This window comes from Calypte anna, chromosome 3, assembly GCF_003957555.1.
Source record: "Calypte anna isolate BGI_N300 chromosome 3, bCalAnn1_v1.p, whole genome shotgun sequence".
NCBI lineage: Eukaryota > Metazoa > Chordata > Aves > Apodiformes > Trochilidae > Calypte > Calypte anna.
In genome coordinates, this window is record NC_044246.1 from 3,693,209 (window position 1) to 3,709,033 (window position 15,825).

At 46.3% G+C, this 15,825-nt stretch overlaps 1 protein-coding gene across 4 annotated transcripts; it reads left to right on the forward strand.

Moving 5' to 3' along the window:
• Positions 1-1,978: 1,978 nt before the first annotated feature.
• Positions 1,979-13,300, forward strand: AGT (angiotensinogen). Of its 4 annotated transcripts, none has more exons than XM_030446974.1 (5): positions 1,979-2,142; positions 4,879-5,695; positions 8,600-8,864; positions 9,773-9,917; positions 12,112-13,300. In XM_030446974.1, the coding sequence occupies exons 2-5, from the start codon at positions 4,906-4,908 to the stop codon at positions 12,295-12,297; spliced, it is 1,386 nt and encodes a 461-aa protein (XP_030302834.1). In that variant the 5' UTR covers positions 1,979-2,142; positions 4,879-4,905; the 3' UTR covers positions 12,298-13,300. The 4 variants fall into 4 exon arrangements, with proteins under 4 accessions (XP_030302834.1, XP_030302833.1, XP_008500610.1 ...); XM_030446973.1 differs by having other exon boundaries at positions 1,981-2,138; XM_008502388.2 differs by having other exon boundaries at positions 2,079-2,138; positions 4,882-5,695.
• The last annotated feature ends 2,525 nt before the right edge of the window (positions 13,301-15,825 follow it).

The following is a 15,825-nucleotide window of genomic DNA, read 5'->3' on the forward strand; positions in this document are numbered from 1 at the left end:
CAACCCAAAAGGAAGCTCAGGCTCTTAGCATTTAGAGGGAAATAATGCATTTTTCATAGAGGAACTGCTTCTCCTGTTGCCTGGCTCTGTGGCTGGGCTGTGTGTATCTTACAGATGTCTGGAGGCAGCAGAGATGCTCAGGGGCTGCTCTGCTTCCAGGTGCTTCCTTGAGTGAGATGCTGGTGCAGCAAGAGGATAAAACACCTGAAATATTTCAAGCTGCTCTCTGAAGCTTTATGTGGCTGATGGTGTCAGCTGGGCCTGAGCTCTGAGCTGCTTTCAGACTTCATTAGAACTTAAGTAATCAGACTGAGGGAATGAAAAGCTGCAGAGAAAGAAATTTCCCATCCTTTTGGTGTCAGGCACCTGGTGCAAAGCTCCCAGGACTCAGCTGGCCCTGGCTCCATCTCCATCACTTCTGACCACCCAGATGCACTGCAGACATCACATCCCTCTCAGCTCTCTCCAACATGTAACTGGGGGGACATCATAGAATCCTAGAATTGGCTGGGTTGGAAGGGACCTCAGAGATCATCAAGTCCAACCCTTGATCCACTCCCGCTGCAGCTCCCAGCCCATGGCACTCAGTGCCACATCCAGGCTCTTTGGAAATATCTCCAGACACGGAGAATCCACTACTTCCCTGGGCAGCCCATTCCAATGCCTGATCACCCTCTCCAGAAAGAAATTCTTTCTCATCTCCAACCTAAACCTCCCCTGGCACAACTTGAGACCTTTTGTGCCCTCTTGTCTTGCTGAGAGTTGCCTGGGAAAAGAGCCCAACCCCCCCCTGGCTCCAACCTCCTTTCAGGGAGTTGGAGAGAGTGATGAGGTCTCCCCTGAGCCTCCTCTTCTCCAGCCTCAACACCCCCAGCTCCCTCAGCCCTTCCTCACAGCACTTGTGCTGGATCCCTTCACAGCCTCCTTGCTCTTCTCTGGACCTGCTCCAGCACCTCAAGCTCCTTCCTGAACTTCCTGAGGGGCCCAGAACTGGACACAGGACTCAAGCTGTGGCCTCCCCAGAGCTGAGCACAGGGGCAGAATCCCTTCCCTGGACCTGCTGGCCACGCTGTTCCTGAGCCAGCCCAGGATGCCATTGGCCTTCTTGGCCACCTGGGCACACTGCTGGCTCATGGTCACCTTCCTGTCAATCCAGAGCACAAACCACACCTGACCTGCACTCTAAAATCAAGGCAGGGGTGTTAAGTCATCTCTGCTTCCATTAAAGCCAGGGGTTCCAATTAGTAATTAGAAGAAGGACACTGAAGGAGATCCAGACCAACTCCACTACATCATCCCCAGGTTGATTCACTCTTGAGCTGATTAAAAGGGAAGAAGGGACTTGCCAAACTGGGGACCATTTCAAAAGCAGCAGAAAGATTTCAGAAAAAAATTTATCCAAGAGGACTTGGGAACCTGAGACAGAGAGGGAAGAGTTTTCAGTGATGTGGCTCTGGTAGCCTAATCCATCCAGCTTTCATCTTCTCTCTTTCAACACTTTTTTTTTTTTTTTTTAAATAATAAGCAGAAAAAGAACACACTTTTGATCTTCTGCATAGGTTGAGAAGGAAAGAAAGGCTAAAAATTGAGAGCTTAATCATTTTTCTCTGCTGTGGCATACATGTCCAGCTCACTGATGGGTGCTCAAGCTGCAAGGTAGAGATTAAAGGCAATTTATTTCAGAAGAAAAAAAAAATCTTGGTCTGACTCTACAACAAATATATAGAGGTACAAAAAAAATCTGCATTTCTTTGACTCTGGCACAAAACCAGCAGAGTTATTTTCATCTCTGCAGAGTGAAAAACCTGTCTCTGTGTTTGTAAATGTGTAACTCCAGGCTACACAGACGTGCTGGGCATGGGTAAAGGTTGTGTAGCCACCCCTAGAACTTTCTAAGCAGCCAGTGTTGAGTCCTGCTCAGGTTTCATCAGGTCCTGTCTGGCCTGGGCTAACTTTTATCATTTTTTTTTTAGTTTTTCCTGCCCCCCCCCCAAGCTGTGATGTAAAGCAGCTTTACGCAATGCCACTGCAGACAGTGTAGAAAGGGCAGGAGTCCACCAGCACTCATACCACTCCAGGGGGAAGAGGTGTCCTGAGGAGCAGGGGACAGTCCTGGAGGGACACACAGCAGGACAGAGGCGAGTAAGAGCACTCCCTGGATTTACTTTGAATGCCAATGTTTGTAAAAAAAGTTGTCACCCTTTGGGGTTTAGTGTAACTGTGGGCAGTGGGAACATGGAAGAGGCTGCCCAGGGAGGTGGTTGAGGTCTCATCCCTGGAGATGTTCAAGGTGAGGTTTGATGCTGAGCAACCTGATCTGGTGAGGTGTTCTGACTGCAGGGGGTTGGACTGGGTGAGCCTGAGAGGTCCCTTCCCACCCAAATTATTCTGTGGTTCTATGAAATGTTAACCCTGGGGTTTCCACTGAACCCAGATTTCTGTTCTGCTGAAAAGTCCAATCCAAGGTGAAGATGTGAATTCTGCTCTTCGGTATGGGGACAGTATTCTTACTGCAGGGGGGTTGGACTGGGTGAGCTTGAGTGGTCCCTTCCAACCCAAATTATTCAATGGTTCTATGAAATGTTAACTCTGGGGTTCACAGTTACCTCTGAACCCAGTTTTCTGTTCTGTTGGAAAGTTAAATCCAAGGTGAAGATGTGAATTCTGCTCTTTGGTATGGGGAGGGTGTTCTTACTGCAGGGGGTTGGACTGAATGACCTTTAATGATCCCTTCCCACCCCAATTATTCTAGGATTCTATGAAATGTTAACCCTGGTGTTCACAGTTACCACTGAACCCAGTTTTCTGTTCTGCTGAAAAGCCAAATCCAAGGTGAAATGTGAATTCTGCTCTTTGGTATGGAGAAGGGGTTCTTACTGCAGGGTTGGACTGAATGACCTTTAATGGTCCCTTCTAACCCAAATTATTCTAGGATTTCTATGATCTCATTTTTGCTGGTGAAAAAGAGCTCTGGAAGCCACAGAGAAATAACCTCCAGGCACCAGTGGCACCGAGTCCTCCTCCCCACTGCATACAGGAAGGTAGTCAGAAATAGCCCTCAAAAGAATTGATATGGTGAAGCAACAGAGTAGGAAGGCTGTACCTCTAATTTTTGGGCTTTTTAGTCTTGTTTTCCTGAGTGTCTCAGCCTGGTAAAGTTCAAGAGACGCAGAAATGCACAGAAATGGAAAACCATTTTGGGATCCAAGCTGTTAGATAGGAGCCCACAGACTGGGGAATGCCAGATGTGCATGGCAAGCAGGGATGTGTCCTTAACAAAGTCTGCCTAATTCCCAAGCAGCTGGGCATCTCATTTTTTGTATTTAACAAGATAAGGGTGATACTCCAAACCAGAGGGTTATCAGGCATGAAGCACTCAAGGATTCCCCCAAGGAGGTGAATATGTTCCTCTGTGGTAAGTCAGGCTGTATTTAAACCCAGCTGCCTCCAACCTGTGTAAATTCAAGTGTTTGGTGAGACAGATGCTGGACTGAATCCTCTCAAAAGGCTGAAGGTACCAGAATGATAATTTCTGGCAGGCTGGAGTGACTTCAAAAAATCTTGGAGAAGGAAAACAGAGAGCAGAGCTTGGTTAGTGGGCAAGGCTGTTGGTGTTCTGCCCAGTCAGTAAGCTCTGCCCTGCTTGGAAAAGGCACAAGAGGCTGAAAAGAGCTACAATAAAGAAGAAATAATGAGTAGAATAAAAATGCAGCTCTGAATAACATCATTTGTCCAATGAGGAGTGGTTTGGATGCATAATTTCCAATGTATTTGGATTTCTAATACACCAATCCAAGTGGTCCTAGACTAGAATCCCAGGAGAGTTCAGAAGAAGTGGCAGAGTTGTTATAAATGGGATCTAGGGAAAGTGAGAGTTTATAAAAATGCACAACTTTGTTGCTGTGCCTTGCACATATGGTTGTGTGTCTGTCTGTATGTGTCTGTGCCCAGGACTTTCTCATTCCCAGGATTCTCATTTGCCCAGAAAAGCTGTGAATGCCCCCTCCCTGGAAGTGTTCAAGGCCAGGTTGGATGGGGTTTGGAGCAACCTGGGCTAGATGAGAGTTGGAGTAGATGATTCTAAGGTCTCTTCCAACCCAAACCATTCTCTGATTCTCTGGATATGCCCCAGTTTCTTTGTGCCAAAGCACCAGTGACATCCAGTAAAATTCCCTACTTCTCCTCAGGAAAAAACCAAACTCCAAGAGCAGCAGACAGTCTTTTATAGCAGAAGGCTTTACAGTAGGGTGAAAACTCAGTTTACCCCTTCTAACTCTAGATTCAGATAAAGAAGAGCTATGGAAATGGTGGTTTCAGTGCTTGCTCATTTATATGAGGGAGCCTTGAGCCTGTTTTGCCCAAAACTGGAATGAAAACACAAAAAGCTCTGAAACACAAAAGCTCGCTAGTGCCCACGCCTCTGTGCTGACTGAACATACCAAGTGGGATGGCTCTTGAGAGACCAACTTAAGTAGCTGGACCTTAAGAGATCTGGTTTCCCAACCCTTTTTCCCTGGGAACAGCTGGCAAATCCTCCACCCCCTCTGTGTGTCAGCAGAAATACAGGTGGAGGAGTTTGCAGAGCCAGCTCTGAGCAGGTCCAGAAGCAAACTTGGATGTGAGGAGGTTTGGTCAGAATTAGCACACTCCAGTTTTGCATCCTAACCAGCTGGATTAACTCAGTCATCCTGCAGTGGGTACCAGAGTCCAAATCTCTGCTTAGAATTTCCCAATTTCCTGCCATGGAGCTGGTGGGCTTTACATGAGGCAGAACAACCAGACCTAAATCCTGAAACTCCTGCTTAGGATCCAACCCCATCAGTGAGAAGCTGTCCTGACAACAGACTCATCCCCTCTCCTCTCCACTCTTTCTTTCAGGAGACACAAGGAAAGGATCTTTCCAACATGAAGCTGGCAGCAAATCTTCTCTGTTTGTTGGTGTGCATCACCCCAGGGATCTGTGACAGGGTCTATGTCCACCCTTTCAATTTATTTGCTTTCAACAAGAGCACCTGTGAGGAGCTGGAAAACCTGGCCCAGGGAGGAAGGAAAACTTTTGTCCCTGTTTCCATCGAGTCTCAGCCCACTCCTGGCTATGAAGAGGAGCTCAAGAAGGAGAAGGTGGAAACCCCCATCCTGAGTGGTCGTGGGAGGCAGAAACTGAGTTACCTGAAGGATTTTGTGTATGTCCTGGGCCTGAGGTTTTACAGCAAACTCCGGGAAGCCCGGCGGGGCCAAAATGTGCTCCTGTCCCCAACCACTCTGTATGGCTCCTTGGTGTCTTTCTACCTGGGGGCCTCAAACCAGACAGCAGCAGATCTGCAGGGTTTGCTGGGCTTCGTTCCTCCTTCTGGAGACCCTGATTGCAGCTCCAAGGTGGATGGGCACAAAGTCCTTGCCAGCCTGAGGACAATCGAAAGCCTCCTGAGGAGCAGGGATGAGGAGCTGCTCTTTTCCAAGATGCTTTTCCTATTCTCTGCTCCTGGGCTGCCCCTACACCAGCTCTTCCTGCAGGATTTGCTCCCTTCCACTGATGTCCTCTATGCCCGAGCCGTTGATTTTACAAACCCAGGGGAAGCCTCCAAGCAAATCAACTCCTTTGTGGAGGCCAAAAGTGAGGGACAGAGCAAGAGTCTGGTGACAGACACAGAGCCTTCTGCAAACCTGCTCTTTGCTGTGGATGTCCAGCTGGCAGGTAGGAGGTGGAACTGCTCATCCTGGGGGGAAGGATGGGTGAGGGACAGGAGAGAGCCTGATTCTGGGAAGGAGGGAGGGATGGGAAGGAAAGGAAAGAGGAAAGGAAAAAAGGGCAAGAAAAAGAAAAGGAAAGAAAAAGAAAAAGGAAAGAGGAAAGGAAAAAAAAAAAAGAAAAAGGAAAGGGAAAAGGGAAAGAGGAAAGGAAAAAGCAAAAGAAAAAGGAATGGAAAAAGGAAAGAGGAAAGGAAAAAGGAAAGAAAAAAAGGAAAGAGGAGAGGAAAGGAAAAAGGAAAGGAAAAAAGGAAAGAAGAAAGGAAAGAGGAGAGGAAAGGAAAAAAGAAAGGAAAAAAGGAAAGAGGAGAGGAAAGGAAAAAGGAAAGAGGAAAGGAAAAAAGGAAAGAGGAAAGGAAAGGAAAAAAGGAAAAAGGAAAGGAAAAGGGAAAGCAAAGTCTGTCACACTTGGCTGGCAATGACACTGAAGGTCTCAGGTGAAAGGCTGAATCACAGCTCCACGGCCACTGATCCACTGGGGATCCTGCCTGGACTCTGCCAGGAGCTAACAAGGGGAGGTGGGAGGGTGATATCTCCAAGAAATTGTCTTTTTTCTGGAAGCCAGGGATTAGGGAAGGTGTGGAAAGGTGAAAGTGTCTAACTAACTGCTACTTTTGTGCAAGGTCATTGAAAAGGCAACTGTTCCTATGCAAGGCCACTCACTACTAACTAAATATGGTGGGGTCCATCATTTATCTGGATTTATTGGTGAATTGTACTGCTCCTCTTTTACACTAATACTGACTCCAGGGCCAGGCTGGATGGGGCTTGGAGCATCCTGGGCTGGTGGGAGGTGTCCCTGCCCATGCAGGGTTGGACCTGGATGAGCTTTAAGGTCTCTTTCACCCCAAAGCACTCTCTAATTCTAATATGAACTACTTCAATGCAAGGAGGTCCTTTGTGTACCAGAGCACACACCTGTGTTCCTAATTCCCAAATTCTGCCAAAACAGCAATTTTGAGATTTCTGATCTTTGCCTTTCTTACTGATGGCAATAATTTCTTTCATGCCAACAGCCCCATCTGCCTAACTGGGCATCTGGGGCAGTGAGCAGATAAATATTTTGCAAAGCAAAGCTGCAGAGAGCAGGAGGTGAGAGCAGGGCTTCCCAAACTTCTCACCTGGGTAAGGAATTCAGGTTTAGCAAGGGTTCAGGTATGGGTTTTTTTGTTTTTTTTTAACCTCTTTGGCTCAATCAACACTTTAGCCTTGCCCTTATTTCCTTCCCCATTGCTTTGGTTCAGAAGATGGGCAAGATGCTGCATCCAGTTGGTGGCTGGTCACCAGTGGTGTCCCCCAGGGATCAGTGTTGGGCCCAGTTCTGTTCGATATCTTCATTGATGATTTAGATGAGGGGATTGAGTCCATCATCAGCAAATTCACAGATGACACTAAGCTGGGGGGAGTGTGGATCAGCTGGAAGGCAGGAGGGCTCTGCAGAGGGACCTGGACAGACTGGAGAGTTGGGATGATCCCAAGGGGATGAGGTTCAACATTCCAAGTGCCGGGTCCTGCACTTTGGCACACAACAACCCATGGGGAGCTCCAGGCTGGGCACAGAGTGGTTGGAGAGCACCCAGACAGGAGAGGGACCTGGGAGTCTGGATTGACAGGAAGCTGAACATGAGCCAGCAGTGTGCCCAGGTGGCCAAGAAGGCCAATGGCATCCTGGGCTGGCTCAGGAACAGCGTGGCCAGCAGGTCCAGGAAGGGATCTGCCCCTGTGCTCAGCTCTGGTGAGGCCACAGCTTGAGTCCTGTGTCCAGTTCTGGGCCCCTCAGGAAGTTCAGGAAGGAGATTGAGGTGCTGGAGCAGGTCCAGAGAAAGAGCAAGGAGGCTGTGAAGGGATCCAGCACAAGTGCTGTGAGGAAGGGCTGAGGGAGCTGGGGGTGTTGAGGCTGGAGAAGAGGAGGCTCAGGGGAGACCTCATCACTCTCTACAACTCCCTGAAAGGAGGTTGGAGCCAGGGGGGGGTTGGGCTCTTTTCCCAGGCAATTCTCAGCAAGACAAGAGGGCACAAAAGGTCTCAAGTTGTGCCAGGGGGAGGTTTAGGTTGGAGATGAGAAAGAATTTTCTTTCTGGAGAGGGTGATCAGGCATTGGAATGGGCTGCCCAGGGAAGTAGTGGATTCTCCGTGTCTGGAGATATTTCCAAAGAGCCTGGATGTGGCACTGAGTGCCATGGGCTGGGAACTGCAGCGGGAGTGGATCAAGGGTTGGACTTGATGATCTCTGAGGTCCCTTCCAACCCAGTCGATTCTAGGATTCAAGGGGGAGCCCTCAGCCTGCTTTTTTACTGCTTTCCCTCACCCAAGCCCCTCTGGGACCCTTCCCAAATGTGGCATGAAGAGGATGGAGAGGAAATCCAAGCAGAACCTTCCTTCAAGCCTGCAAGCCAAGCAGGAGCCCCAGGGCAGGCAGGGAGGAAGCAGACAACCCAGCAAGCAGAAATAAAGTGCCCAGGAAAGGCCACCAAGCCAGCAGAACCACAGCAGCTTGGGCACCAGCAGGGTTGGGACCCTTGTGCTCTGAGCATCTACCAGCCTGGTGCCACCAGAGGTGTCTGAAAGGCAGCACCTGTACATTTACAGCACTTAAAGAAATTATTTTAGACACACAGCCCCTGCCTACTGCCCAGTGTGTTGCTTTTATACACATATATGCAGCAACTCAGGGGCAGGGGAAAGGAAAGGAAAGGAACAGGAAAGGAAAGGGAAAGGAAAGGATAAGGAAAGGAAATAAAGGATAAGGAAAGGAAAGGAAAGGAAAGGAAAGGAAAGGAAAGGAAAGGAAAGGAAAGGAAAGGAAAGGAAAGGAAATGTTCAACTTCTCTTTTCTCCCTCTGTTTTTCAGTGAAGGTCAAGCAAGCCTCCCAGCTGAAGGAGCCTCAGGAGTTCTGGGTGGACTCAGACACAAAGGTTTTGGTGCCCATGCTGTCAGTCAGGGGGACATTCAAGCACAGAAGTGATGCCAGTGGGACATTCTCTGTGGTGGAGCTGCCCCTCAGCAGCTCGGTGCTGCTGATCCTGCTGCAGCCCAAGGAGGGCAGGGACCTAGAGCAAGTGGAGTCTCAGCTGCCCTTGCAGTCCTCAGCTTGGCTTCAGCAGCTGTCCCCAAGGTAAGGCTGGGACACAAGAACCCTCCTGGGGGGGTTAAGGAGATGAAGGAGAACCCTCCCTCCCTGGAGAACCCTCCAGGAGAACCCTCCTGGGGGGGGGGAAGGAGATGAAGGAGAACCCTCCCTCCCTGGAGAACCCTCCTGGAGGGATGAAGGAGAGGAGATCTTGCCAGGGAGGGCTTGACACAAAGCACAAGGAGAAACATCTGCAAGAGAGCTCATCTTCAGTGGAGTTGGCTCTTTCTCAAGTAATATTTGAAAGAAATGAGCATGGAGGTGTTGGAGTAAGTCCAGAAGTGGGGCATGAAGATAATACTGGAGAGAACAGGCTGAGAGTTGGGGTTGTTCAGCCTGGAGAAGGCTTCAGGGAGACCTCACAGCCCCTGCCAGGACCTGAGGGGATCCAGGAAATCTGGGGAGGGACTTTATACAAGGGCACGGAGTGATAGACAAGGGGGAATGGGTTTAAACTGGAAGAGAGGAGATTTATGTCAGACATTAGGAAGAAATTCACTATGAGGGTGGTGAGGCCCTGGCTCAGGTTGCCCAGAGGAGTTGTGGATCCCTGGAAGTGTTGAAGTCCAGGTTGGATGGGGCTTGGAGCAACCTGGGCTGGTGGGAGGTGGCCCTGTCCCTGCAGAGGGGTTGGATGATCTGTAGGGTCCCTTCCAACCCAAAGCATTCCATGATTCTATGATTCCAGAGCTGGCTGCAGGCAGTGGGATGAGCTGGGGTTCACCAGCACACCTGGGGCAGATTTGGTGACTTCCCACTTGAAAAACAGCACCACAACTCCCAGCTTCCTGCTGGTTTCCCATGCCCATTCCCCAGGGCTGCCCAAACACCAGACACAGAGAGCAGAACATGTGCTCACTGGTCTCTCTCTCTCTCTCTCTTTTTTTCTGCAGAGAAATTAAATTAACACTGCCAGAGCTGACAGTAGAAGGCAACTCTGATCTCCAGGAGCTTCTTGCAGACATGGAACTGCCTGCACTGCTGGGGAAGGAGGCAGATCTCAGCAAAATAAGTGACTCCAGTCTAACAGTTGGAAAGGTACAGTACACATCCCTGGCATCTAAAAAACCATGCTTCCTGCTCAGCTCAGCCTCTTTAACTCTATAAAATTCCCTAGAATGAACCAGTAAGAGCCATGGGGGCCACGTGCTCGTAGGAGACTTTCCAGCTGAGGGCTGACTTTCATAAAAAGAAGGGAAATTATTTCTAAGAAGCATAATAAAAGTGCCTTTGCTTTTAATTAATTTAATTTTTCACAAGCATCTTACCTTGGAAGTTCCATCAGGGGCTCCAAAGGGTACCAGGATTTCTTACAGCCCATGGATAAAGCAGTTGTAGAGTTTTTTCATATTATGGAACACATATTCCAAGGTCTTTTTTAAACATCTCTGGAGTCTACACATCTCTGGAGTACACATCCCTGGCATCTAAAAAATATGCCTCCTGCTCAGCTCAGCCTCTTTAACTCTATAAAATTCCCTAGAATGAACCAGTAAGAGCCATGGGGGCCACGTGCTTGTAGGAGACTTTCCAGCTGAGGGCTGACTTTCATAAAAAGAAGGGAAATTATTTCTCAGAAGCATAATAAAAGTGCCTTTGCTTTTAATTAATTTTATTTTTCAAAAGCATCTTACCTTGGAAGTTCCATAAGGGGATCCAAAGGGTACCAGGATTTCTTACAGCCCATGGATAAAGCACTTGTAGAGCTTTTTCATATTATGGAACACATATTCCAAGGTCTTTTTTAAACATCTCTGGAGTCTACACATCTCTGGAGTACACATCCCTGGCATCTAAAAAACCATGCCTCCTGCTCAGCTCAGCCTCTTTAACTCTTTAAAATTCCCTAGAATGAACCAGTAAGAGCCATGGGGGCCACGTGCTTGTAGGAGACTTTCCAGCTGACTGAATATAAATACTTTTTACATTAACCCCTCAGCAGGGAGAGGTTTGCTTGAAGCTCTTTAAATCTCAGTACTGCAGCAGAGGTAACATTTAAGGTCTGGGGACTGATCACTGCATTTGGTGCCACCTCCAGGCACCACAGCTGGAGGGTGTAGCAGGGACTGTTGAGGATAATCCCTTTGGATCCCAGAAATCACAAACACAGGGGTGTGTGCAACACACAACTTTACCTGAAGCCAGGCTCCAGCATTCCAGTCCCAAGGGAAAGAAGGGAGATGTGGGAAAACAATCTGCGGAGGCTTAAGGATTCCATGTACGCATCAATATGATTGCAGGAAAATCGTTTATTAGCAACTTGCACTCACTTTATATAGAGAAGCCTTGTTTACATCATCTTATCATGCAGGTGGCCTTGTACTCCAACCACACATACCATTCTCACGGAACCTTCTTCCCACATAATTATTTTCCTCCTCTGTTGCCAATTAAGTTATCTCTTTCCCAGTAGCTCATTCTCAGAAAGCCTCTAACTAGGCCTCAATAGCCATTAACCCAATGTAGCCTAAGTTGAAGTAAGTCAGGATTGCTCACAACCTGTATATTTCTGAACTGTTTCCCCAACAGGGAGAGGGCTGACTTCCATAAAAAGAAGGGAAATTATTTCTCAGAAGCATAGAGTGCCTTTGCTTTTAATTAATTTTATTTTTCAAAAGCATCTTACCTTGGAAGTTCCATCAGGGGATCCAAAAGGTACCAGGATTTCATGCAGCCCATGGATAAAGCAGTTGTAGAGTTTTTTCATATTATGGAACACATATTCTAAGGTCTTTTTTAAACATCTCTGGAGTCTACACATCCCTGGCATCTAAAAAATATGCCTCCTGCTCAGCTCAGCCTCTTTAACTCTATAAAATTCCCTAGAATGAACCAGTAAGAGCCATGGGGGCCACGTGCTTGTAGGAGACTTTCCAGCTGAGGGCTGACTTTCATAAAAAGAAGGGAAATTATTTCTCAGAAGCATAGAGTGCCTTTGCTTTTAATTAATTTTATTTTACAAAAGCATCTTACCTTGGAAGTCCCATCAGGGGCTTCAAAGGGTACCAGGATTTCATGCAGCCCATGGATAAAGCACTTGTAGAGCTTTTTCATATTATGGAATACATATTCCAAAGTCCTTTTTTAAACATCTCTGGCTCTACCCTGTGCTGCTTCCATCTGACCCAGGTCACTGATTCCTTCATGTGCTGGAAAGCACTTAAACCCTCCTTTGTCTCTTCCCTGTCAAGTTTTGGTGACTCTGGATTTACTCAGACTTTTTGCCTTACAGGTAATAAATAAAGCCCTTTTCAAACTGAGCAGTGATGGGACAGAGCAGCCTGAAGATCCCACAGCACAGAAGGAAGATTTGGAAATCACCCTGAACAAACCATTCCTTTTAGCTGTGTTGGAAGAGAAATCCAGGGCAATGCTTTTCCTTGGCAGAGTCACAAACCCCCTGCTGCAGGGGGCTTAAATGCAGACAGAGGGGGTGAGGAGGGAGGGGAATGATCTGCATTTCCCAGCACCTTATTCATCAGCCAGTTTTAGGATCTTGTTGTGCTGAGGAAGGTGGTGTTTGAAACACAGCTTTGGGAAAGCTCAGACATCACAACCATTTCATCCTTGCTCATCTGTTCCACATCAGGTGACTCAAACTCTTCCTCCAGCTCCTTATTCCTTATTCTTTCCTTATTCCCACCTTATTTCCTTATTCCCTATTTCCTTATTTGTTACCTTCTGCCCCCAGCTCCTTTTTCCAGGCAGTTGGGATAGTAGCCAGCAGGGCATTGACTTAAACCCCCTATTTTTAGAGGCACAAGAAGCCTTTACTACAGAAAAGTAAAGGAATGAAGAGATCCTTTTTCTAAAAAGGTCACTTTTTAATTTTTAGTTTGGTCATTTTTGCAGCAAACCCCCTTTAACATTACAGTGAAAGCTTCACTGACACCCACAGAGCTTTCTAGCTTCAACGTTTTCCTTTCTGATGCTGTCAACAGCAGGAGCAGCCTTTGCTTGGCCCACTGAGACAGGATTTTTTTTTGGCTTTGGAAGCAAAAACCCATTTAGAAGTTTCTTCTTGCTGCACCCCAGATGGATATGTTCATTTCTTAACTCTGTGGAAAAGCTAAAAATAGGATTTGGTGTCACTAATGAGCTGTGATGGATAAATTCTTACAGCCTGCCAGAATTCTGAGTTGTTTTCTGTTGGTTGTTTTTTTTTTTTTAGGGAAAACAAAAGCCTGCTATTCCAATACAATTCCATTCTTTGGATTACTGTCTAACCTGAGGCATTTATTACAGCCTCCTAGTGAAAAAGAGCATTAGTGGTTAGAACCCAGACCCTTAAACCTTTTAATATATCCAAGCCATATGTTCTTAAAAAAAAAAAACCAGTACTAATGGCAATATTCTAGACTAATAAAAGCAGTGGATGTGCTGCTACACCTGAATAAAAAGGCTTAAGTGGTCCAATCCAACTCTTAACAGTCCTAAAGGGTTGAAAGATGAAACTGGAAGAACTGATGATCAGAAAATAACTGCAAACCTCTTTGGTGTATGATGCCAGATGTGTCCTGCAGTGCATGGCAGCTCATTGTCACCCCAAATGTCTGCCCAGCAGGGGCAGTGCCTTGCTCTGGGTGATGCAGAGATGTGACAGAGTCCTTCTAGCCTCGTGGAAAAGGGTAATAAATAACACAACCCTCTCTCTTGAGGTGGATTTCATATAGGATCCATGTATTCATCCAGTTATACTGCAGGTATTCCAGCTGCTCCAACACCTAAATATTGCACTTGTGTTATATACAGAAGGAATTAACCCAAAATCACCATAAGAACAGAGAGGGAAAGATGGAAATAAAGCCACATCCAAGTTGCTTTGCCCCAGTTCAGTTTGGTTCCTGCCCATAGCTACATTCCCTTGTTCTGAAATTCACTTCAAGTCAGATTTATGTTTTTTAAGAAAGTTACAAATTATCATGTGTCAGGGTTTAACACTGGCCTGGTAATTAAACCGAGTACCAGATGCTCTCTGTTAATCTCCCTCTCCTCCTTGATAAAGAAAGGAGAGAGAATAAGGGAGAGAGATTGATGGGTTGGAAACTAAACTACACAACTTTAATGAAACAGGAATGATAAATAGGAAAAATTACTAAATCTATACAAATATAAAGGAAAATGGAAACCACATTCCTTCCACCTTTTCCCCCAATAACTCTCACGTCACCCCCGAGGCTGCAGGGCAGCCCTGGGAAAGTCCAGGCTGGAATCCTGGGGTCAGCAGCAGTTGGAGCTGGAGGCAGGAACACACAGATATGGGCTGGGATGGATCAGGAGCACAGGCAGAGGAAGGGATGGAATCCTCCCAGGATGCCGGGTGAAGGAAGGGAAGCAGGAAAGGCAGGAAGGGCAGGAGCTGGAAGCTGGATATCAGGAAATCTGGCTTGGCCCTCGTGATGCCTCAAATTTATCCTGAGTATGAGGTGTATGGGATGGAATCCTCTGTTTGGTCAATTCTGGCATCTCTCTTGTCCCTTCCTCCCCAAAGGAGGCTGCAGGTGGGACCTCTTTATTCCTTCTGGAGGGTAAAATGTTCCTCAGAGCTGAGCAGTGTCCTTGGCTCTGCACACCAGGCTCTAGCAGTAACTATAAACATCAAGTGTTATCAGTCCTAGAAGCACACACTGTTCTGAGAAACTCGTTGTTAATTTCAGCAAATGCAACTGCTTACAAGAGATTCAGCTAAAAGTAAAAGTACAAGACAGAAAATCCCCTTTATCCTGGCCCAAACCAGGACATCATGGATCACAGGCAATGCTAGAGCTGCAAACATTAAAAAAGAGGCAGCTTCCAGGTGTTGAGACTCATTTCAAAGTTAACCCATTTACTCATTGAAGTCAGAAGCCACAAAGAAAATTTCAGGCCCCCAAATGTGAAATGTTTCTAATGAAGATGGAGGGCAAGGAATGGGAGCCCCTGGACATTATTTACAGGTTGGGGGGGGTTGCACACTCTTGGAGGACTCCAGGCCCTTGTTTAGTGGTTACAAAGGGAAAAACAATAAAAAAACAAAGCTCACCATCCATGGAAAACCAACACTTTTTCAAGAAAAGAAAGTTTGGGGGTGGAGAACAGCACCAATCCCACTGACATCCCTGAAGAGAGGAAGGGGAAAGGGAAAGAAGAGAGGAAAAGAAGAAGAGAAGACAGAAAAGGAGAAAAGAAGGAGAAAAAGAAGAGATAAAAGAAAGAGAAAAGAGAAAAAAGAGAAACGAGACAACATAGAAAACAGAAAAAGAGAAAAATAGAAAAAGAGAGGAGAAAAGCGAAAAAAGAGAGTAAAGAGAGAAAAGAAAAAGAGAAAAGAGAGGAGAGAAAAGAGAGAAAAGAGAGAAAAGAGAGAAAAAGAGAGAAAAGAGAGGAAAAGAGAGAAAAGAGAGAAAAGAGAGAAAAAGAGAGAAAAAAGAGAAAAAGAGAGAAAAGAGAAAGAGAAAAAAGAGAAAAAAGAGAAAAAAGAGAAAAAAGAGAAAAAAGAAAAAAAAGGAGAGAAAAGAGAAAAAGAGAGAAGAGAAAAGAGAAAAAAGAAGAGAAAAGAGAGAAAAGAGAAAAAAGAGAGAAAAGAGAAAAAAGAAAAAGAGAGGAGAGGAGAAAAAAGAGGAGAAAAGAGAAACAAGAGAGGAGAGAAAAGAGAAAAAAGAGAGAAGAAAAAAAAGAAGAGAAAAGAGAGAAAAGAGAAAAAAAGAGAGGAGAGGAGAGGAGAGAAAAGAGAAACAAGAGAGAAAAGAGAGAAGAGAAACTAGAGAAAAGAGAAGAGATAAAAGAGAAAAGGAGAAAAAGGAGAGAAAAGAGAAGAGAAAAGAAAGAGAAAAAAAAAGAAAAAAAAGAGAAAGGAGAGAAAAAGAGACAGAACTAAAAGTAGTGCACTTTCCCCACACTCCCCTTCACTCATGAAGTTATACAAGTCCAGAAGAGGTGGAATAAAGTCTCTTAGAAAGGGAATAAA

Bases quoted from the DNA above. Each gene is read 5' to 3' on its own strand.
- AGT (XM_030446972.1), top strand. The intron at 8,865-9,772 runs GTAAGGCTGGGA...TTTTTTCTGCAG, and splicing joins CTTCAGCAGCTGTCCCCAAG to AGAAATTAAATTAACACTGC. The intron at 9,918-12,111 runs GTACAGTACACA...TTTGCCTTACAG, and splicing joins CCAGTCTAACAGTTGGAAAG to GTAATAAATAAAGCCCTTTT.